This window comes from Rana temporaria, chromosome 1 (assembly GCF_905171775.1).
Source record: "Rana temporaria chromosome 1, aRanTem1.1, whole genome shotgun sequence".
Taxonomy (NCBI): Eukaryota; Metazoa; Chordata; class Amphibia; order Anura; family Ranidae; genus Rana; species Rana temporaria.
In genome coordinates this window covers 675,646,109-675,669,330 of record NC_053489.1, presented here as the reverse complement: position 1 = coordinate 675,669,330, position 23,222 = coordinate 675,646,109, and the positions used below count along the sequence as shown (strand labels likewise).

The 23,222-nt window shown below is 44.4% G+C and overlaps 1 protein-coding gene across 1 annotated transcript; it reads left to right on the top strand.

Moving 5' to 3' along the window:
- Window positions 1-20,709, top strand: LOC120924647 (E3 ubiquitin/ISG15 ligase TRIM25-like). Its single transcript, XM_040335652.1, has 2 exons — window positions 1-76; window positions 17,752-20,709. The coding sequence occupies exon 2, from the start codon at window positions 17,753-17,755 to the stop codon at window positions 19,517-19,519; it is 1,767 nt and encodes a 588-aa protein (XP_040191586.1). The 5' UTR covers window positions 1-76; window position 17,752; the 3' UTR covers window positions 19,520-20,709.
- The last annotated feature ends 2,513 nt before the right edge of the window (window positions 20,710-23,222 follow it).

The window sequence follows — 23,222 nt, the reverse complement described above, 5'->3', positions numbered from 1 at the left end:
TTAGTCTCACCTGGCACACCCAAGTCAGTACTCTGCAGTCTGGAGAGGAAACAGGACTGCTCTGCTGGAGATAAAGGTTGGTAATCATTGTGTATTTGGAGATGACAGTCAGTAGACTTGGTAGGATTTCTGATGAGTAGATTGTAGATTTGTGGAAAGTTTAGTTTTGTTCTCTGAAGTATTGTACAGCAACTGGAAATATCACCAGTATAGTCACTGCTGTTTGCCATAACATTACTGGGCTGGTATTGGATTGTGCATTCCCTTCAACTTTGACTGAATTTAACTAAAGTGAAGATCAGCTTTAAACTGTCCCAAGCTGGTTGGCCTTTCTTAGAGGTGACACCCACTGCGCACATTGTATAAACCAGTGTTTCTCAACTCCAGTCCTCGAGGTGCCCCAACAGGTCATGTTTTCATGATCTTCCTCAGTTTAAACAGCTGTGGTATTTACGAAGGCAGTGAAACTGATGCAAAATAATGGGAAGCCTGAAAACATGACCTGTTGGGGCGCCTTAAGGACTGGAGTTGAGAAACCCTGGTATTAACAATATGAAGCCTTGGTTATGTAATGTGTATGGGCTAAACCAAAAACTACAGTGCTACTGGTCAAGTCCCAGATGCCGGCCATGTCTTTAAGTTCATCCACCTGTATGCATATCCCATCTCATCTGCATTCCAGGCTGTGGCTTTTCTTCTATTGTTGAAATAAAGCTGTGTCTTTATCCCTGTTTTGTGACACCCTTACCTGATTAATGAAGTCAAGGGAATTTCTGGTATATTTCCACGTGGTGTCACCAGAGGTTGCTTTTTTAGACTTTCAACATCCAGTCATTTAATCCCTCTCTGCATGTGTGGAGAGCCTCTGCGTATGTGCGCAAGTGAGCCCAGGCTGTTTCGTTTTTATTGTGACAACGTTGTCATTGGTGAAGGTTTCAAATGATTTTGCTTTTGGCTCATTAAGGCACCTTTCACACTGGGGTGGGAGCTGTGGTGGCGGTATAGCGCCGCTAAAAATAGCAGCGCTATACCGACGGAATTGCCGTGGGATTCGGCCTAGCGGTATTAACCCCTGGGTCAATACCGCCCGCAATGCGCCTCTGCAGAGGTTTTAAATTGGAAGCAGCGGTATACACACCGCTCCACTCACCGCTCCAAAGATGCTGCTGACAGGAGATTTTTTTTGCTCTCCTGTCAGCACATCGCCTCAGTGTGAAAGCCCTCCGGCTTTTACATTAAAGCGGGAGTTCACCCGAAAAACTATTAACATTAGATTGAGGCTCGTTTTGTCAAGGGGAATCGGGTTTTTTTTTTTTTTTTTTTATCAAAGCCGTACTTACCGTTTTAGAGAGAGATCTTCTCCGCCGCTTCCGGGTATGGTCTTCGGGACTGGGCTTTCCTATTTGATTGACAGGCTTCCGACGGTCGCATACATCGCGTCACGAGTAGCCGAAAAAAGCCGAACGTCGGTGCGGCTCTATACGGCGCCTGCGCACTGACGTTCGGCGTTCCTTTTCGAAAAATCGTGACGCGCTGTATGGAAGCCTGTCAATCAAATAGGAACGCCCAGTCCCGCAGCCCATACCCGGAAGCCGAGGAGAACATCCGTCACTAAAACGGTAAGTACGGCTTCGATTTAAAAAACAAAAAAAAACTACCCGATTCCCCTTCACAAAACGAGCCTCAATCTAATGTTAAAAATTGTGTTTTTGGGTGAAACTCCACTTTAAGGTTGCTGGGCAGGAGTCTTTCAGGCGGTATAGCCGTGCTATTTTTTGCGCTGTACCGCCTGAAAAACTCCTCAGTGTGAAAGGGGTCTAAGGCTTCATAAACTGAACTGGGTTCATAAACTGAATTTTATTTTTTTTGGAGTTTGGGTGTGTTTTTTATTTATTTTTTTATTTTTTTTAACCACTTAAGCCCTGGACCTATATGCAGCTAAAGGACCAGGCCACTTTTTGAAATTCGGCACTGCATCGCTTTAACTGATAATTGCATGGTCGTGCGACGTGGCTCCCAAACAAAATTGTCGTGTTTTTTTCTTTTTTTTTTCACAAATGGAGCTTTCTTTTGGTGGTATTTGATCACCTTTTTATTTTTTGCGCTAAAAAAAACAAAAATAGAGTGAATATAAAAATATATATATATATTCCTCAGTTTAGGCTGATACGTACTCTTCTACATATTTTTTGGTAAAAAAAATCGCAATAAGCGTTTGGTTTGCGCAAAAGTTATAGCGTTTACAAAATAGGAGATAGTTTTATGGCATTTTTATTAATAATGGTGTGTGTGTGTGTGGGGGGGGGGGGGGGTTTTTTTTTTTTTTTTTTTTTTTTTTTTTTGTTTTTTGACTGCGACATTATGGCGGACACTTTTGACACTATATCTTGGGGCCATTGTCATTTTTACAGTAAAAATTGCTATAAAAATGCACTGATTACTGTGAAAATTACAGTGAAGGGGTTACCCTGTAGGGGGCGCTGAAGGGGTTAATTGTTTCCTAGGGAGTGTTTACTACTGTGTGGGGGCGTGGCTTTGCGTGCGACGTCACTGATCGTCGTTCCCTATGACAGGTAACAGACGATCAGTGGCAGTCTCACTAGGAAGAACGGGGAAAGGTTTGTTTTACACTTACCTCTCCCCGATTGGGTCACGGAGCACAGGACCAGGTCGCGAGCGCACTGCCCTTGCGACCCCACGGCTGGGCTCTTAAAGGCTACGTTCAGGTATGTGCCTGTGCCCAGCCATGCCCTTCTGCTGACGTATATCAGCGTGAAGGGGGCCTTGAGAGGTTAATAAGCCCATAAACTCCACTATGTTATCCTATGGGTCCATGCACACATGAACGTTGTTTTCTGAACGCCCCAAAATCACATTCGGGAGCCGTTTTTCTGACCACAAAAAAATGCCAAATGCTTAAAGCGGATATTCACCCAAAAAACAAGTATATAACATTACATTATGTATACCACAAACATGTACAGTATGCTTTTTTTTTTGGGGGGGGGGGGGGGGGTGTACATGCAGTGTTATCGCTATTTTTCACCTGGCTTCCGGGTACTAGCTCCCGCGGGAGTAGGCTTTCCTATGCAGTAGCGCAATGTCCTCTGGGACTTCGCCCAAATGATTGATGTGCCTGACAACCCCACCCCCCCCTCCCGGTGGATAAGGCGTGTCACGAGTTTCCGAAACTAGCGAAACTGCGAGTCAGCTGTATACGGCGCCTGCGCACCGGCTAGGAGCCTTGTAGAGCTGACTGCAAAGGCGCCATATAGAGCTGACTCGCAGTTCGGCTAGTTTCGGAAATTCGTGGCGCGCCTTATGCGCTGGGGGGGGGGGGGGGGTTGTCAGGCACGTCAATCATTTGGGCGAAGTCCCAGAGGACATTGCGCCACTGCTAGTACCCGAAAGCCAGGTGAAAAATAGCGATAATACCGTATGTACACCCCCACAAAAAAACAAACAGCATACTGTACATGTTTGATGTATACAGAATGTAATGTTGTATACTTGTTTTTTTGGGTGAACCTCAGCTTTAAAAAAACATGGCTCACCAGCAGTTTTGATCCGTGTATGTGTTTTTTTTTTTTTTTTTTTTTTTTTTATTAATGCGAACGCAGAAAAACGCTATTGCAAAAACATATAAAAACGGCAGTAGCTTTGCAGTGAGTCTTACCAATTTTTTTTTTTTTTTAACATTATTTTAATGTCCAGTGTGCATGGAGCCTTGGCCACATGTTGTTGTTGTTGTTGTTGTTGTTGTTATTATATAGATTGTTTTTGTTTCTTTTCTATTTAATACAATTTTGTATCTAAACCACTGAGAGTTCCATACTGAAGCCCCTTTTCTTCAAACCTGCTGGGTTTTATTTTATTTTTATTTTGCATACACTCAGTGGTGATCGGCTCAGCTTTCCTCATGAATGACTTCAGTTTGTAGCCGGGGGGTTGCGTGTTTCAGGGCACTGCCAACCAATAAGAAGCTGGGCTCTGTGAGAGCAATGTATTTACAGGGCAGATGGGGCACGGATGTGACTGGATGGACACTCCTACGCAGGGCCTTCTTAATAGCATCACGGGCCCCTGGGCAAAGTAATGCTCTGGGGCCCCTACAATGATGATAGTGCAGGTAAACGGACATCAAGTAGGTAGGATGCAGATTGCCTCCCCTGTGTATCTATCACTCTCAGTGCCATCATGGGGGGGCCCCCATTTTCGGGGCAGCGTGGGCTCAAGGACCAGCTGCTTTGGGGAAAGTGCAGGGGCCCCCCATGCAGCTGGGGGGCCCTGGACATTGCCCAGGTGTGCCCTCTCATTAAGACAGCCCTGCTCCTACATATCCTTAGCTGACAGCTCAGTTCTAGGTCTTAAGATATATTAAGGCCTCATGCACACTGGAAGTTAAAATACTGTTCTAAAAATGGCAGTAGCTTTTGTAGTGAGTTTTTTTTTTTTTTCTTTCACAATTTTTGCAATAGTGTTTTTAGCTTTTTAGCGTTTGTTAGCTTTTAATTTTTTTTCCAATGGATCAAAAACGTCAAATGCTGGTGAGCACCGTTTTTAAGCATACATCAGCGTTTATTGACGTTGGCACTTTTTTACAGCAGAAAAACTCTTCCTCAGGACCCACTAGTTTTATTTTTTACCATTTGCCGACCGCTGCCTGTAGATTTATGTCGGCAGAATGGCGCGGATGCTCAAAGGGATGTACTTTTTACGCCCCTTTTGAATTTGCGGGTGCGCGCTCCTGCCGTTGAGCTTCGTGACCATGCCTGTGGAACCCGTGGACTCTGTGTCACGGAGCAGCAGAACGGGGAGATGCCTATGTAAACAAGGCATTTCCCTGTTCTGTCTAGTGAGAGGACAGCGATCTACTGCTCCCTGTCATCGGAAGCAGTGATCACTGTTGTATCACTTGAAGCCCAGCCCCCACACAGTTAGAACACATTCCTAGGACACACTTAACCCCTTCCTCGCCCCCTAGTGGTTAACCCCTTCCCTGCCAGTGACTTTTTTCCAGTAATCTGTGCATTTTTATAGCACTGATCGCTGTATAAATGACAATGGTCCCAAAATAGCGTTAAAAGTGTCCGATGTGTCCGCCATCACCAACCAAGAAAAAGCTCTATTTGTGGGGAAAAAAATACATCAATTGTGTTTGGGAGCCACGTCGCATGACCGTGCAATTGTCAGTTAAGCACTTAAGACCCGGACCTTTAGGCAGGTAAAGGACCCGGCCAGTTTTTGCAATTCGGCACTGTGTCGCTTTAACTGACAATTGTGCGAATCGGCTCCCAAACAAAATTGGCGTCCTTTTTTCCCCCACAAATAGAGCTTTCTTTTGGTGGTATTTGATCACCTCTGCGGTTTTTCTTTTTTGTGCTATAAACAAAAATAGAGCAACAATTTTGAAAAAAAATCTTTTTTTTTTTTTTTTACTTTTTGCTATAATAAATATCCCCCAAAAATATATAAACTTTTTTTTTTCTCAGTTTAGGCCGATACGTATTCTTCTACATTTTTTTGGTAAAAAAAAAAATCGCAATAAGCGTTTATCGATTGGTTTGCGCAAAATTTATAGCGTTTACAAAATAGGGGATATTTTTATTGCATTTTTATTAATTTGTATTTTTTTTTTTTTTTTACTAATGGCGGCGATCAGTGATTATTTTTTTCGTGACTGCGACATTATGGCGGACACATCTGACAATTTTTACAAATTTTTGGGACCATTATCATTTTCACAGCTAAAAATGCATCGTTTACTGTGAAAATGACAATTGGCGTTTGGGAGTTAACCACTAGGGGGTGCTGAAGGGGTTATGTGTGACCTCATCTGTGTTTCTAACGGTAGGGGGCGGGTTGGACGTGTGACGTCATTGATCGTGTTTCCCTATATTGGGGAACACCCGATCAATGACAGCGCCACAGTCAAGAACGGGGAAGCTGTGTTTACACTCACACACCTCCCCCCGTTCTTTAGCTCCGGGGGCCGCGGAGCTTCGGACCGGGTCGCGACCCACGGCTGGGCACTTAAAGAGGACGTATCTGTATGTGCTTGTGCCCAGTCGTGCCATTCTGCCGACATATATCTGCAGGAGGCGGTCCTTAACTGGTTAAAGCGACGCAGTGCTGAATCACAAAAAATGGCCCAGTCATTGGGCAGCCAAATCCTGCGCGGCTGAAGTGGTTAAAGCCAGAAATTGCTGATTAACTGTGTGTGTGTGTGTGTGTGTGTGTGTGGGCACATAGGATAACACTGTGGAGAGTTATTGACTGTAGAATAAAAATGTCTAAAGCCAAAAACAGCTGCTGTAAAAACATCCCGTGTGCATGAGGTCTAACAGATACAAACTGGGACTGTCATGCGCTGCATTGCGGCAAACCAATGACAGAAAAATTCAAGATTCTAATGATACTTTGGACCAAAAAAGTCCCAACAAAAATAGATCCTTAGGCCGCGTTAACATATGTGCGGCCGCGGTTCCCATCAGGTCCAAAAAAATGCACATGAATCTTTTGGGATTCGGACATGTGTGAACCAGCTCCATTGAGAGTACCGTATTTATCGTGGTATAACGCGCTCCCGCGTATACCGCGCACCCCTAAAGTGGCCCCCAATTTTTTTTTTTTTACTTAGTTATGGTGTCTTGCGCGGCGTCCTTCTGCGGCTTCGGGTGCCCTCTTTGGCGGGTCCGGTGCCCTCTTTGGCGGGTCCGGCGTCCTTCTGTGGCGTCTTCGCGTCCTTCCCGCCACGAGTTTGAATACTGCGCAGTACACTCGTGAATCTTCGGGCAGGCTCGGCAACTGTCGCGCTGACGTCCTGTACGTACAGGACGTCAGTGCGAGAGGCGCCGAGACTGCCCGAAGATTCACGAGTGTACTGCGCTCGGTATATGCCGGCGCAGTATTCAAACTCGTGGTGGATATCGGCGTATATCGCGCACCTACGATTTTGTTGGGTAAGGGCAAAATAGTGCGCGGTATACGCCGATTAAATACGGTAAGTCATGCCGAAGTTAGGGTTCCCCATTGATGCCCAGCCAATCGCATAGCATTTCTTCACTCACTCCAATTCTGAAAACAGTCCTTGCCTTTTTTTTGTTTTCTAATAGGGGATGAGATTTTGGATAGGGTAAGGAATTATGGGATGCCCAACGTGACAACAGCTTGAACTAAAAGGACAACTTCCTCTCAGATCCTCCTGCACACTCATTCCTTTGGCCACCGATACGAGTTCCACTTGAAGAATGTTGGCCCACCTGGCTGCCACCAGTCACGCCTGGCTGTTTTCTGTCCCAGTCCTGCCCCTGAGTACAAAAGTGAAATAATTTTACTCCTAATTTATGTCACTTGTTTTGTACACAGCCTACATCTAGATGGAGGTGCCCTCTCTTGCTTGTTCATATACTTGTAGTGGGACCCCCGTTGGGGCTGCTTTAATGATGCCAGGGCCGGTACAAGGCAGGGGCGGGAGGGTTGAGTGCCCAGGGCACTACCATTTAGTTCAGGAGGGGGGCGCAATCAGCTGCGGCCGCCAGACCAGTTGTGTGTGTGTGTGTGTGTGTCACTGTCATACAGCGCGTGCAGCGGCAGTGGCACTTCACAAATCGTGTGCCGACTGGCTGCCGAGTGCGCTCCTTTCCTCCTGTGTGTTTACTTGCTGCGGCTGTTTACTCGCTCCCCCCTCTGTGAAAAAAGTAAGCAAACAATAATTGAATGACTGTATTGGGGAGGGGAGGGGGGAGGTGGACTGAGACGACCATTGTTTTTTTAATAAAAAATGGCATTTAAAAAACAAATGTTTTATTTTGCGCTTGCCTTCTCTGACTAAAAAAAAAAACATCAATTGCAGCCCCACTGTGCCCATCACACGCAGCCACTGTGCCCATCACACGCAGCCACTGTGCCCATCACACGCAGCCACTGTGCCCATCACACGCAGCCACTGTGCCCATCACACGCAGCCACTGTGCCCATCACACGCAGCCATTGTATCATCAATTGTCGCCACTGTGCCCATCATGCGCAGCCACTGTAAAAAACGGGGGGGGGGGGGGGGTTCAGTTTGCCATCTTCGCTCTGGGCACCAAATGGCCTTGTCCCAGCACTGAATCATGCGTCCCACCTGTCGCCCAGCCTGGTGTTCCCCTCTCAGACATTCCAAGACAGACAACAGTCCATGTGCTTGGTTTTTTTTAAGCATTTTGGAGGGATGAAACTTGGATGGGGTACGGGATGCCCTGTATAATTGATGAAACTTGTTTGGGACAACAGTATATTATACTCTTCTCTTAGGCTCGATTCACACCTATGCATGTTGCTTTTGAGCGTTTTTGCAGTGCTTTTTTGCGTTGCTTGCTGCGTTTTTTGACTTGCGTTTTTTCCGCGATTTTGCCACGATTTGCCTTTTTTTTTTTTTTACATCAATTTTTATTTTTTTTCATTTAACCACTTAACGCCCGCCGCACGCCTATTTATGTCCACAGAATGGCACGTACAGGCAGATGGGCGTATATATACGTCCTTGCCTTCTAGCGGGTGAGGGGTCCGATCGGGACCCCCCCCCCTTGCTGCGTGCGGCGGGCGGCTTACCTCGGGGAGCGATCCGGGACGACGGTGCGGCTATTCGTTTATAGCCGCTCCGTCGCGATCGCTCCCCGGAGCTGAAGAACGGGGAGAGCCGTATGTAAACACGGCTTTCCCCGTACTTCACTGTGGCAGCTGTATCGATCGAGTGATCCCTTTTATAGGGAGACTCGATCGATGACGTCAGTCCTACAGCCACACCCCCCTACAGTTGTAAACACACACTAGGTGAACTCTAACTCCTACAGCGCCCCCTGTGGTTAACTCCCAAACTGCAACTGTCATTTTCACAATAAACAATGCAATTTAAATGCATTTTTTTTTTTATGTGAAAATGACAATGGTCCCAAAAATGTGTCAAAATTGTCCGAAGTGTCCGCCATAATGTCGCAGTCACGAAAAAAAATCGCTGATCGCCGGCAATAGTAGTAAAAAAAAAAAAAAAAAAAAAATTAATAAAAATGCAATAAAACTATCCCCTATTTTGTAAACGCTATAAATTTTGCGCAAACCAATCGATAAACACTTATTGCGATTTTTATTTTTTTTTTTATTTTTTTTTTTACCAAAAATAGGTAGGATACGTATCGGCCTAAACTGAGGGAAAAAAAATGTTTTATATATGTTTTTGGGGGATATTTATTATAGCAAAAAGTAAAAAATATTGCATTTGTTTCAAAATTGTCGCTCTATTTTTGTTTATAGCTTCTATTACATGCAAAACGCTGCTTTTTGAGGGGGAAAAAGAGTCCCTGACCCTTTCCAAAAGGCACAAAAAAGCATTGATGTGAACATGTTCCATAGGAAACCATGTTAAAAAAAAATTCCCTGCAAAATGCTAAATGCATCAAAAAAAGCATTCGTGTGAATGGAGCCTTATTGCAGATTATTGCTCCAGCACAACTCTTGCTTGAGCTCCAGGATCAGCTAGCAATGTGTGGTTAGTCCTGGCTCAGCCAGGCCTGAGCAACAGCCCTCTGTGAGCAGGGACGCGGGCCCCTATAGTGTAGGAATAGAAAAGTTGTTGGTCCTAGCTGCCCTATCTTTAGCTACTGAACCCAGTAACCCCGCTTTAGGCCTTGCCAGCCCTCCTGGTTCCAGCTGCCTCTTTCCACTGCCAATGACACCGCAGTCCATTTGACTGGCTCTGCACCCATCCCAGGCTGTATGCTTGCAGTCCTCTCAGACGTGCCTCCCCATTCCTCCTGTCTGTGCATGTCACTCACCAGCCCTTTCTTGGCTGTGACCAGTTGTTCCTCAACTGAAGACTTCTCCGAAATGCTACCTCCTACTGTTTTTTATTTTTTGCTCCTGTTAAGGACACCTCCACATTTTCTTCCAAGGGGGCCTCAAACAATCCCGGGTCCAAGGTCACACACCCCTCCCCAGACTGGGGAGCTCCCTCAAAGGCCACAACATCCTAGCACTCCATCTTTAGCCTCTGAACAACTCCATCCGATCTTCTCCCCAACTGGGCTGACTTAAGGTATTTAGGGAGGCTTGCCAATCCAAGTTGGGGGTAGGTTGTGGTTCCTTGAAATGCCTCGGGCAGCTCCAGCCTCTCCTTCTAGAAACAACTAGCAAAGTCTACAAGAAAGTAGGAGGTCCCAGTGAAGATGCTTGTGAGTCACCAGTTGCTACCCTGAGCTACTTCCAGCCCAGATAAACCAAAACAAACAGGCCTGACTTCCAGCCAGGCCTGCCTAAATTTATGTACACTGCAACAAAATCCTACATATACCCATATAGAGTAAGATGACCAGATTTTTTTTAAATTAAATCTGGGGACATTTTTTGTTTTACTAATGGCAGAGTGGGGAAGGGGGTGTAATTCAGATTTTTTTTTTTTTTTTTTTTTTATTCTGCACTGACTGTCTTTGAAATTGCCCCGGCCCCTGTTCAAATCCAATCCGGGGACAGACTTGGTCTGGAGACAGTGTCCTCAATCCAGGGACTGTCCCCAGAAACTGGGGATGTCTGGTCACCCTAATGTAGAGGGTTATACATACTGTATACAGAGCTGTGATCTGGCAGTGGGACAGGAACTTACCTTCTCACTCTGAGGGCTGACCTGAGGGGTAATCCATAGACTGGAGAGAGTTCTGGGTGGAAGAAGGAAAGGTGGATTACAACCAGCAGTGCCAGACTCAGAATAAGACATAAGTGGTGTGTGCAGGCAGACAGGAGGGGGATGTGAGCCGGATACAGTGCAATACACAGGACAGACTCTGCAGGGCTGTATTCTATAAGGAGAGCCCTTCAGTGTTCTATATAGGACGAGTTTGGTATTTACTATACTGTCTAAGGAGAGCATGGGTGTGCGCAGCCTATTGTATTATTGTGTGCACCCCAAAGCTCAAACACGTGTCTCTATCTCTCTATCTCTTCACCCCCTTCCTGCCCAGACAAATTTTTAGTTTTCATTGCTGTTGCACTTTGAATGACCATTGCGTACCCAAACTAAATCTTTGTGTTTTTTTTGGGGGTTTTTTTCCCCACAAATAGAGCTTTTGTTTGGTGGTATTTGATCATCTCTGCGGTTTTTATTTTTTGCGCCTTTAAAACAAAAGAAGAGCGACAACTTAAAAAAAAAACACTATTTTTTACTTTTTTATTTAATAAATATCACAGGTTTTTTTAAAAAAAAAAAAACTTTTTTCCTCCAGTTTAGGCCGATACGTATTCTTCTACATATTTTTGGTAAAAACAAATCGCAATAATCCTATATTGATTGGTTTGCGCAAAAGTTATAGCGTCTACAAAATAGGTGATAGATTTATGGCATTTTTATTTATTTATTTTTACCAGTATTGGCGGCGATTTGTGATTATTTTTTTAATTTTTCATGTGACCGTGGCGAACACATCGGACATTTTTGACACGTTTCTGGGACCATTCACATTTATACAGCGATTAATGCTATAAATATGCTTTGATTACTATGTAAATGTGACTGGCAGGGAAGGGGTTAACCACTAGGGGGCTTTGAAAGGGTTCCCTAAGGTGTGTTCTAACTGTAGGGGGGAGGGGACTCTCGGGGAGGAGACCGATGTGTGTTCCTCTGTACTGGGAACACACATTGGTCTCCTCACCGCTGACGGGAGGTGGATCTGTGTGTTTACACCCCATCATTACACACACACAGATCCACACTCCTGCCGTGATTTCTGCAGGGCACCTGGGTCGCGGGCGCACGTGCCCTAGATCGCCGGGAACACAGGACGTCATATGACGTCCACCCGGATCGGCGAGGGGTTCCTGCCGCCGTCATTTCCCTATGACGCGGTATGGAAGTGGTTAATCATATTCATTTTATTTATTTTTTTACAATTTTTCAGGTTCCCCATTGGGGCTTTGGTGAAATATATTAGGGGTCTAAATGGGCTCACTATTGAGACAAAGAAAGGGACTGGGGACAGAGATTACCCATTCCCTTTCTCTGTAGCTAAGCAGCTGGGGGAATCTACCTGGCACACACTGTGCGCACGCCTATGAAGGAGGGATACGAGGTTAATTTACTGGTGCAGCTGTGCATTGTAACCAATGGGCTTCTAACATTAGCTTGTTCAATTAAACTTTTACAATTGGGCTGATTTGACATATCGGAGCCTATTGCAGCACCGTTCAAATTGATGCAACGCCAACTTTGCATAGTTTCTGCATTACTTTTAGCAACTTTGGGGGGGGGGGGGACATTTCAATAGACATCTGTGCACGAACCCGCCCCCAAACCTGCACTGACATGCGGGTTTGAAATTTCAAACCCACCCTCGGTGTGAACGAGAGCTGGAAGCTGATTGGTTTCTATGCAGAGCTGCAGCAAATTGTGCACTCCCCAGTTTTAGTAAACCCCCCCCCCCCCCCCATTGTCTGAGCTGAGGCTGCATGAGGGATTTATATGGAAGAAAATAATCCATTCCGAATGTCTGGATGACACTAGTGGCCTATAAGCAATAGGGGAATCTAGTGGTGCATGGACGTGGAGAAGACTCACAAACCACGTCCATGGAGACCACAGAAAAACAGAAGTTCCATTGAAAAATCCTCCTTCAACTCATCAGCGTGCCCAGACCGGAAGTGCCGATGCCGCCATATTGGAAGAGGGAAGAACGGAACATGTCAGTACATAGAAAGTAGGTATGGACACCAGTAATATACAAAAAGGGCAAAAAAAATTAGAGGGGAAAGATCAAAGAGATGCACCTCCCAACACCTATGTCTAGGCGGGGTGTGCATTCCCTATAGATCATTATGAATGGGACTAAATACCGGCGGTGCCAAGAAATATCCCCAAAGTGTAAACCTAGGAGATCGTGAAGTTCACGAAAACGGCATAGCTGAAAAAGCATGAAACTTCTTTCCCTGGCATTGGATGATCGGGAAGGCACCCAATGATCAGAGAAGGAACGAAATGAAAAAGGCAGCATGGTGATATCGTGGGGTCAGGCAAACGCAAGGCATATCTATGTATTGAGCATTTAAACTTACAAAAATATATACAGATCATTATGTTCAAATTTGATTTAAATTTAAACAATAACCTTGAAGATCAAAAAACCCCCTAAAAAAAAAATGTACACTGTGTTTCAAAAAGGTCCCCCAGGGTTCCACTGAAAAGAACTCACAAGGATCTTAAAAATGGGGTGACCCTGGTCAAGGGTGGGGGGCCAATGGGATGATGGAAAAGAAAAGACCAACAGAGACAAAAAACATAGCAGGACAATGGGGGAGAAAAGGGAGACATTAGTCTGTTTTCCCTGAGCTGAATCCATCTAAAGAGGGCCTGAAACTCTCATTAAGGCCTGGGTGGTGGCTTTGAGGCGTCTGATCCAGCGCATCTCCCGCTGGAGCAGGGCCTTATTCCAGTCTCCACCCGTCTGTGGAATATGTATACGTTCCAAAACTGAAAAGGTAACTTTGGGCATTCTATACTGGTGTTGTCTTGCTATATGCCTCCCTAATGGGAGGTATAGGTTCCCAATTTTCATGCTGTTTATATGTTTTTCCACTCGTTTCTTAAGTTCTTGTCTGGTTTTGCCAATGTAGAATGCTCCACATTGGCAAATCATGATGTACACTACCCCTTGTGTTTTGCAATTGGAGAAATGACGCGAGTTGAAGGAATCCCCATTGGGGAGTGCCAAAATGGGCCCTCCACCTATGACTGGACATTGCGTGCATGTACCGCATGATTAGGTTCCAAAGATTTTTCATGGATCACCTCTACTTTCACCCTTATATTCACTCTGCACGAGCATATTCCCAATAGATGTTGCCTTCCTGAAAGTAATCTGAGGTTTGGGAGTTATATACCCCTTTAGACGTGGATCCTCTGAGGATAGACCAGTATTTATATACAATCTTTCGGATTTTTAGATGTGCATCAGAGTAGGTCATTATGATACGAGGGATGTTTATATTCTTCTTTTTTTTTTTTTTGAAAATCAAATCACGTCTTTTGATTCCCAAGACTCTATTGAAAGCCTTTCTCAGGCTTGTTTTAGAGTAACCCTCGTGCCATCAGGCGGTCACTGAGTTCATCTGATTTCCTTTTGAAAGGTATCGTCTGAACTACAATCACTTCTAATCCGTAAAAATTTACTGTAGGGGATAGAGTTCTTTAGAGTTGAAGGGTAAAAGCTCTCTGCATGTAACGTGTTACCAGCTGTTCCTTTGCGGTATAGCTTGCTAATGATTTTACCGTCAAGATCCTTACATATGCTGACATCTAAGAAGCTCACTTCTCTGAGGTCATAAACCATAGTAAAGAATAGATTAAGATGGTTGGTGTTCATGAGTTTTAGAGTTTCAACTCCTCATCCGAACCATCCCAAATAATCGAAATGTCATTGATGTAGCATTGCCATAACAGAGTATGGTTTGCGTACACATCGATGCATGATCTCCTGATAGTCTTTCTCCCACTCCCCCAGGTACAGGTTGGCACATGAGGGTGCACAGCATGTCCCCCATAGTCACACCCTGTACCTGGAGGTAGTGGGAGCCCTGAAAAAGAAAGACTTTTACTGTGCAGATGTTGGAATACATCTTGCAACATAAACGATTTAGTTTCCAATCAGTTGTCGTCGCTGTTGTAAGGTTCTCAGGACTGCCTTGATCATGAGGTATGCTGTTGTATAAGGATTCAACATACACCGTAACCAAAAAAGCTGTAGGTGGAATAGTCAGATCTTCAAGAATCTGTAGTAAGTGAATTGTATCTTTAGTGTAGGAGGGGAGATTTAAGACATGAGGTCTCGGATATTGATCAATGAAGCGACTTGCTCCTTCAGAGATTGATCCATTCCCAGAAATGATCAGCCTACCCGGTGGGTTATGCAGATTTTTGTGCACTTTCGGAGGGGCGTACATGGTCGGTATGCGTGGATGTTGGGTGCGAATGAAGTCCCAAATATCCTACTCAATTGCACCATCTCTGAAGGACTCGTCCACTAGTTGATAAAATTCCTTATTCATTTTGGCCACTATAGAGGGGGATATTTTTTTTGTAACACTTAGTGTCCTTTAGTATCCTAAAGCACATATCCTCATATCTGGAATTATCCATTATGACTATATTGTCAGATCCTTTAATTGTAATTTTTTTGTTATTTTTCAAGGATTTTAGTGCACGTTTTTGTTCTAAACTCAAATTCTGCTGGCTATTTACTATCCCCAAGTTTTAAATTTCTCTGGAGGTTTGTCGTGTAAATAATGCCAAAGCAGGATTCTGATTTAGTTGGGGAAAGTTATGGGATTTCCTTTTACGTTTTTTGAGAGGGAGATCATTGATGACATTCTCCTTTTCCTCGCTTTCATTTTCTTAAAAATTTACATCCCAAGTCTGAGGATACATTTTCCTCAAGTAGTGCATTCAGGGCCCTAAAATCGGCTGCCTTCAAATTGGGGGCTATTTTAGGTTCTTGTTACTTTGCGTATAAACTCATATAGAACAATTTGCGGGCAAAGAGATGAATGTCCTTCACTGTCTCAAAAGTATCTGTACTTGAATTCGGACAGAAAGAGAGGCCCAAGGACAACAGCTCATGCTCGACTGGTGTTAATACATGAGAGGATAGATTTATGATACGGAGTTCTGCCCCTGTGTTACCTTGACCACAAATGGATCCATCCCCAACTGTGTCATGGATAAAGGTGGGATTGGAGGGATTCTGTTTTTCCCTTAAAAAATCCTCAGGTATAATTTGTGAGGTTTTAGGAATGGCCCCAGGTTCTTTACGTGGGACCATTTTGCCTCTCAAAGTGGTGCTTTTGGAGTTTCCACTCGAGGCCTCTTGGCCATGTCTAATCCCTTTTTATCTGTGTGTGGTAGCTGTATTAGAGTATCAAAACTTGCTTTTTTATTTTGCTGCGATATTTCACCAATTAACACAGTCGATTTGGGTGAAGGGTCTTCTATTTTTAGCCTAAAATGGTGAAATCTTGTATATTATTCATCTGCATAGGCGTGCGCACAGACGTAACAAAGGGACTGGGAAATCTCTGTTTTAAAAGTGAGACATCAGGGGTCTGCTTAGACCCCTGATATTTCACCAAATCCACCAGTGGGGCTCATAACTTTTTTTTTTTTTTTTAATACACACACAAATGTGTGTTTGAGCTTTGGAGTGCACACCCTAATGCAATAGACTGCGCACACTTATGTTCATCTGATTTGTTAAATTTTAAATGAGCTAGGCTAGGGGGATCTTGGGTGGATTTACTAAAGCTGGAGAGTGCAAAATCAGGCATTTGCATAGAAACCAATCAGCTTTTAAACGCAGTGGCCCAGATTCAGGTAGAATGGAGCAATATTTGCGTGGGCAAAGAGCAAAGATTTTTTTCTGCGCCCACGCAAATATTTCGATTTGCCCAGCGATTCACGGAGCAGTAGCTCCGTAAATTGCGCGGGCGATATGCTAAACAGCCGGGCGTAAGGCTGCCTAATGTAAATGATCCCGCCGGGGGCGGGAATCATTTAAATTAGGCGCGCTCCCGCGCCGAGCGAACAGCGCATGCTCCGTCGGGAAACTTTCCGACGTGCATTGCGGCAAATGACGTCGCAAGGACGTCATTTGCTTTTAAGTGAACGTGAATGGCGTCCAGCACCATTCACGAATCACTTACGTAAACAACGTGAAATTCAAATTTCACGAGCGGGAAGCGCAGCTATACTTTAGCATAGGTTGCCCCTGCTATAGCAGGAGCAACCTTGCGCTAAAGTCGCCGTACGGAAACTCTGTACCTTGCGTGCGCAGGGCCCGCGCAACTTTTGTGAATCGGTGGTAGTATGCAATTTGCATACTATACGCCGATCACAATGGCCGCGCCCCCTAGCGGCCAACGCAAGAATGCAGCCTGGGATGTGAAGGCATAAGGAGGCTTATGTCTGTCACATCCTAGTCTGCATTCGGTGTAACGAGGTTCCTGAATCGGGAGCACTCGTTACACCGGAGCAAGTAAGCACTTGCGCCGCGCAACCTATGGTTGCGCGGGCGCAAGTGCTTCTTGAATCTGGGCCAGTGTGTTCAAGTAAGCTTTGAATAAACCCCACTGTGTCGTTATTGTATTCATAGACTAAACAATGTTTCCACAGTTTATTAAATGTCCTTATTTTCCCCCAGTTGGGGAGATTGTCAGGAATCTTCCCATGAATCATTTATATAGACTGTGTATGCTTTGGGAAGCAGGGAATTCCTCCACTACCTATGACTTCCCAGCAGGCTCGCTCGGGCAGATTAAGACTCGTGTCTGGGAATATCAGACTGGCTACACATGGATTGTTTGATATATTTATTTTTTGTTCAGCCACCAGGTTTATTTATAAAGGGCAGGAGGGGGGTGAATTGGATTTCCCCATCAACACAAGCAAGGTGGATGGAGGGATCCTCCCCACTGTATCATTGTCTTGTTGTCTTCTGCCAGTGTGCAATCCTCTGTTTATCAGAATACATTGATCAATAAATGTTCCCATTGGAGAGAAGCTAATCATTAGACTGACTTCTCTCTTGTGGGAACTGTCATGGATGGATCAAAATTCAGCCAGTCCCCTGTTAAATGGCCAAATGTTGGTCCGTCTATGGCCACTTTCATCTCAGCCAATGTACACAATTGGTTACGGAGTGTCGTTTTTTACTGTCATTTCTCTCTTCTTCATTTAAGGATGGCGTCTGCTGATCTGAGGAAGGACCTGGAATGTTCCATCTGTCTTAATGGTTCTAAAGATCCTGTTACCCTGAAATGTGGACACAACTTCTGCCGGGACTGTATTGGCCATGTGTTGGATACCCAGGAGGGGTCTGGAGGTTATTCCTGTCCTGAATGCAGAGAAGAGTTCCAGGAGCGGCCTGAACTGTGGCGGAACATAACACTGCGTAACATAGTGGAGAATTTTCTGTCTGCTCAGCCAGATCAGGAGGAGTCTGAGGTGATCTCTACTTATTGTATCCAGACTCCTGTACCTGCTGTGATAGCCTGTCCATCACAAAGAGAACCTTCACAGCGTGAACACCTGAGAGTCCACAATAAATCAACAGAACACGTCTTATGTGACCCCACCACTTCCCTGGAGAACAGGAAATGCTCCGTTCATAAGAAGATCCTGGAGTATTACTGCACTGAGGACTCAACCTGTATCTGTGTGTCCTGCAAGCTGGATGGAGAACATCGGGAACACCAGGTGGAGACTCTGGATGAGGCCTCTGAGATGAAGAAGAATAAACTAAGGAATGTTCTGCTGAAACTGATGACGGAGAAAGAGGAGACAGAGAAAAGAGTCCAGAGTCTGCAGGAACACGGGAGGAAAATACATGGACAAGCGGATGATGAAACAAAGAGATTCACTACCCTGTTCAGAGACCTCAGGAGACATCTGGAAGACCTGGAGAAGAGAGTCCTGAGTGAACTCTCTGGGCAGGCACAGTGTATCTCTATATCACTGTCTTATATGATCCAACAGCTGGAAATAAAGAAGGAGGAGCTGTCCAGGAAGATGGGTGACATTGAGGAGCTGTGTAACATGACCGATCCACTGACTGTCCTACAGGAATCGGACACAGGCCACTTGTGTGATACTGTGGATGGAGATGAGGACAGAGAGAGACATGATATACTCCTCCATGATGGATTGGATCTGGATGTGGCGGGAATCTCGCACACATTACACACAGGCTTGTCTGATATCATGTCTTGGATAAATGCACAGAAATCTACAGGCTCACATGTCTATCCACATCCTACTACAAAGAGCAAAGGTCACATGAATGTTGGACCATCCAGGAGACGTCCCAAACCCTACCCCACCATACAACATTCACACCGCCAGGCTGGAGGACCAAATATTGGGGCAGTACAGCCAACATCGGGGGTGTTGGGGGTTACAGACCTATTACTGGATGTGAGCACATCTGGTGATTATCTACATATATCTGATGACAGGAAAATTGCATCCTGGTTATCACATCAGAGGCACCCAGAAACACCAGAGAGATTTCATTGGCCTCAGGCGATAAGCATTCAGAGTTTCTCCTCAGGGAGATATTACTGGGAAGTGGATGCCGGGAACTCATTGTATTGGAGAGTCGGGATGTGTTACCCTAGTATAGACAGGAGAGGAGACCAGTCACAGATTGGATGTAATAAGAAGTCCTGGAGTTTGAGGAGATTTGGTAATCAGTACTCAATGATACATAACAGAAAGGTGTTTAAATTATCTGGCTTTGTCTCCAGTACCAGAGTTAGGATAGATCTGGATTATGAGGCCGGGCGGATCTCTTTTTATGAATTGTGTGAAACCATCCGACATCTCCACACCTACACCACCACCTTCACTGAGCCCCTCCATGCTGGGTTAAGGGTAGGGCTAAATGCCTGTTTAAAGATATCTGGGGGGAATCAAATGATGGCTCCGGGGCCGTCAATTTCATCCTAGACCTCACTTTTCATCCTAGACCTCACTTCTCTACCTAATGTGTCACTGACCAGGAACATGCATGCAGGAGGACATCATTGTAGGCTTCATTGGCTGCATGCTTGTTCTTGGTGAGTGAAACATAAGGTAATGTGGTCAGGATTGAGATGACAACCCTGGAGCCTTCACCTTTTACAGTGTATCCGACGTCCATTTTTTTCAGTTTAAGGAATGGGGAGGATTAGAACCTCATTCAGATGTTCAGTTCTTCTCTCTCCCCCCCCCGTTGTAAAGTTTCCTCTATATCCAGTTTGGTAAAATATAGCTAAAGAACAGGAAATGAGGTGAAATGTCTTTACTGGAGCCCCAGATAAAATACTGACAGGGGTTCTAATCCTCTCCAACTCCATCCAAAACTAGAAAATAGGTTTTGTCTAGATGCACCCCTTAATATTCACAATGATTCCTAAATTTTTGTCCCCATGACAAATACATTTATCTGGGATTGCTCCCCCCCCCCCTCACTGTAATTGTCACTATAAATACAGCCAGTGTTTTGTCTTGTTCCTGTTGGTTATGATGTACAGGGGGCAGAAGTGATATCTGTCACTATCAGTTATTTTCTTTCCATAATGTATAAATGATGAACATATGTCAGTGATTATGTGTGGTTGGGGGGGGGGGGGGGGGGGGTATACAGTCTCTAGAATTGGAAATTCTTGGCTCTGTATATGGGAATATTGATCAATGATTGGCTATAGCTATATGATGGGATAGATTACTAGAATCACCATTACCCCCTCAGTTCCATCACGATCCTTGAAGAGAGTTGTATATTTCCTCCTATGGTCAATCATTTGATAAAGAAACAGAGTTGTTATATGAATAAAACCCTTTTCACGGTAAATACAATTTAAAAGTGCAGAAAACAATAATAATCGGCAGTTATATATAAATCTAACCAAAGTACACAAATGGGACAATTATATCACTTATATCAACAAATGGAGCTTTTTGTTTGGTGGTATTTCATCGCCACTTTATTATATAAATGGAATAAAAAAAAGTTCTATTTAAAAACATATCCAATAAAGTTTCTTCATCAAAATGTATTTTGCTACATGTGTTTGGTCGAAAGAATATTGTACTAATTGGTTTGTGTCAAAGTTATAGTGTCTACAAACTATATAATAAAAAGATTTAAAAAGTGATCAATCCTCATGTACTTGCTGCCTCTCATTTTTAGGAGTCCTAAAATGGCAGGATAATACAATGACCCCTTTCTGAAAATTAGACCGTCCTAGGTATTTAGTAAAAGGCATGGTGAGAAGGCTCTAGAACATGGGTGCTCAACCTGTGGCTCTCCAGCTGTTGCAGAACTTCAAGTCCCATCATGCCTCTGCCTTTGGGAGTCATGCTTGTAACAGTCAGTAGCTTGCAATGCCTCATGGGAATTGTAGTTCTGAAACAGCTGGAGAGCCACAGGTTGAGCACCCATGCTCTAGAACATGGGTCTTCAAACTACGGCCCTCCAGTTGTTCAGAAACTACAATTGCCATCATGCCTAGTCATGTCTGTCAATGTGTTACAATGCCTCATGGGATGTGTAGTTCTACAAAATCTGGAGGGCCGTAGTTTGAGGACCCCTGCTCTAGAAGATGGCTGACTAGCACTGGAGATTCACTCGGTCCCAAGCTGTATCACAGCTCCACAGCACTGCCTGCTCACCCGCCCTTCAGCCCCATTCTCCCACCACCTGCCGGCATGTCCAAGCCGACAGAATGCCTCAGAATCTCACAGCATTTTTCTCAGCGGCAGGTTCCCGAACCAGCCAAGATGGCACCAGCGGGCATCACATGGCTCTTCTCCAAGCCTGCACAGCACCCTGCCTCCTCTCCACCACCAGCAGACAATGCTGTTTTCTTTTTTTCCACCATACTCACCTACAACAGCCATCCCTGCTAAATGCAGTTTGAGGAGAGAGGAGCCAACACTGACAATCCTTAATATGGTGGCCCTTGACCTCTCTTACTGCTAATTAGCATCCATCCACAATAGAGTACTTCCCAGCATCAGACCAACTAAATGTTAGAAATTAGCATATTTTTCATAGCTGTGGTTTCCCTTTTCTCTCTCATGCAGTACAGAACCATGAGCAACATGTCACACCTATTGAAACCAAAATGGAGGAGTTGTTTTCTGCACACAATGATCTCATATATTTACATGCTGACCTTGATGGTTAACTACAGGAACTGGAATTTAAGTTTGCTGAGTTGGAAGATCGATCGTGCAGGAACAACATTACATTTCTGAATGTCCCTAAAACTGTGTCCCAAGCGGACATAACCACCTTTCTCCAACAATGACTGCAATCCTTACTCCATGACTGACCTGAATGCCTTGCTGTGGCCATTGACAGAGCACATAGGCTACCTAAACCAGCTGTTCTGACTGCCTCTGTATCCAGGGATGTACTAACCTGCATGATTTTTTTTTCCATGTCAAAGTAAAATAACAATACTTTTAAGAGCTGTCACGACGGGTGTTTCCCATGGAGGCGGAATCGATCGTGGCGGCGTGTATTGTTGGGTTGTGGAAGGATTACATTGCTGGATGTTTTTCTTTTTCTTTTTTTTTTTTTTTTTTTTTTTTTTTTTTTTATATATATATATATAAACCATTTTTGTCACTTTTTTTGAGTGAAATGGTACTCCGTTACGAATTCACATAAGGGGGGTTGGGATCCCCTTTGTTAAAGGGGCTTCCAGATTCAGATAACCCCCTGCCCGCAGACCCCCACAACCACTGGGCAAGGGTTGTGGGGATAAGGCCCTTGTCCCCATCAACATGGGGACATCATCCCCATGTTGAGGGCATGTGGCCTGGTACAGTTTAGGTGGGGGTGCTCTCTCGTCCCCTCTTTTCCTGTGGTCTGCCAGGTTGCGTGCTCAGATAAGGGTCTGGTATGGATTTTTGGGGGGAACCCAATGACCTTTTTGCTGCAGGGTTCCCCTTAATATCCATACCAGTGTATAAAAAAAAAGGGAAGGAAAACTGCGCTGTCAAGTGGTAAATATATATATACATATACATACTAGCTGCCTGCACAACCGGTATACTGTATATAGGCAAAATGGAAATGGTAAAGTAAAAATTATGATTTTGATGTGATAAAAATGAATAAGAAGGTGCTATCTATATATGAATTGAACCATTAGACTGCACTAATTTCAATATACACAAAAGGTAATAAATTAATAATAAAAAAAACTAAATTAATAGTGCATAAAACATTAAAACCCTGATAAACAAAGTGTATAGATGTACAAAGAGATGGATAAATATCTATATTGAACATCGAGGTGATTGTATTAGTAAACACCACTCACTTGTTGATAAACAAGTGAGTATAAAGTCCAAAAAATTCCACTGAAATGAAAAATTGCTATATAATTTGTAATCGGAGTCCTCCTGACCCTACCTACCAATACACCAAGGCCTGAAGTGTTCCTTGGCCTGCCTGTACGGTATACCTGAAAAGAGGGCAAAAAGACACATGAGTAGATGAAGTAGTGTGAACCGAAGGTTTTAATGAAGATGAAACACAACTCAGTCAAGCAAAGAGGAATATGCCTTAACGACCTCCGCGTGCGGCTCGGGGATATATCTGTTGAAACACGAGGACCTCCAACGCCCCATGTGCTTGATGATGAACTGAGGT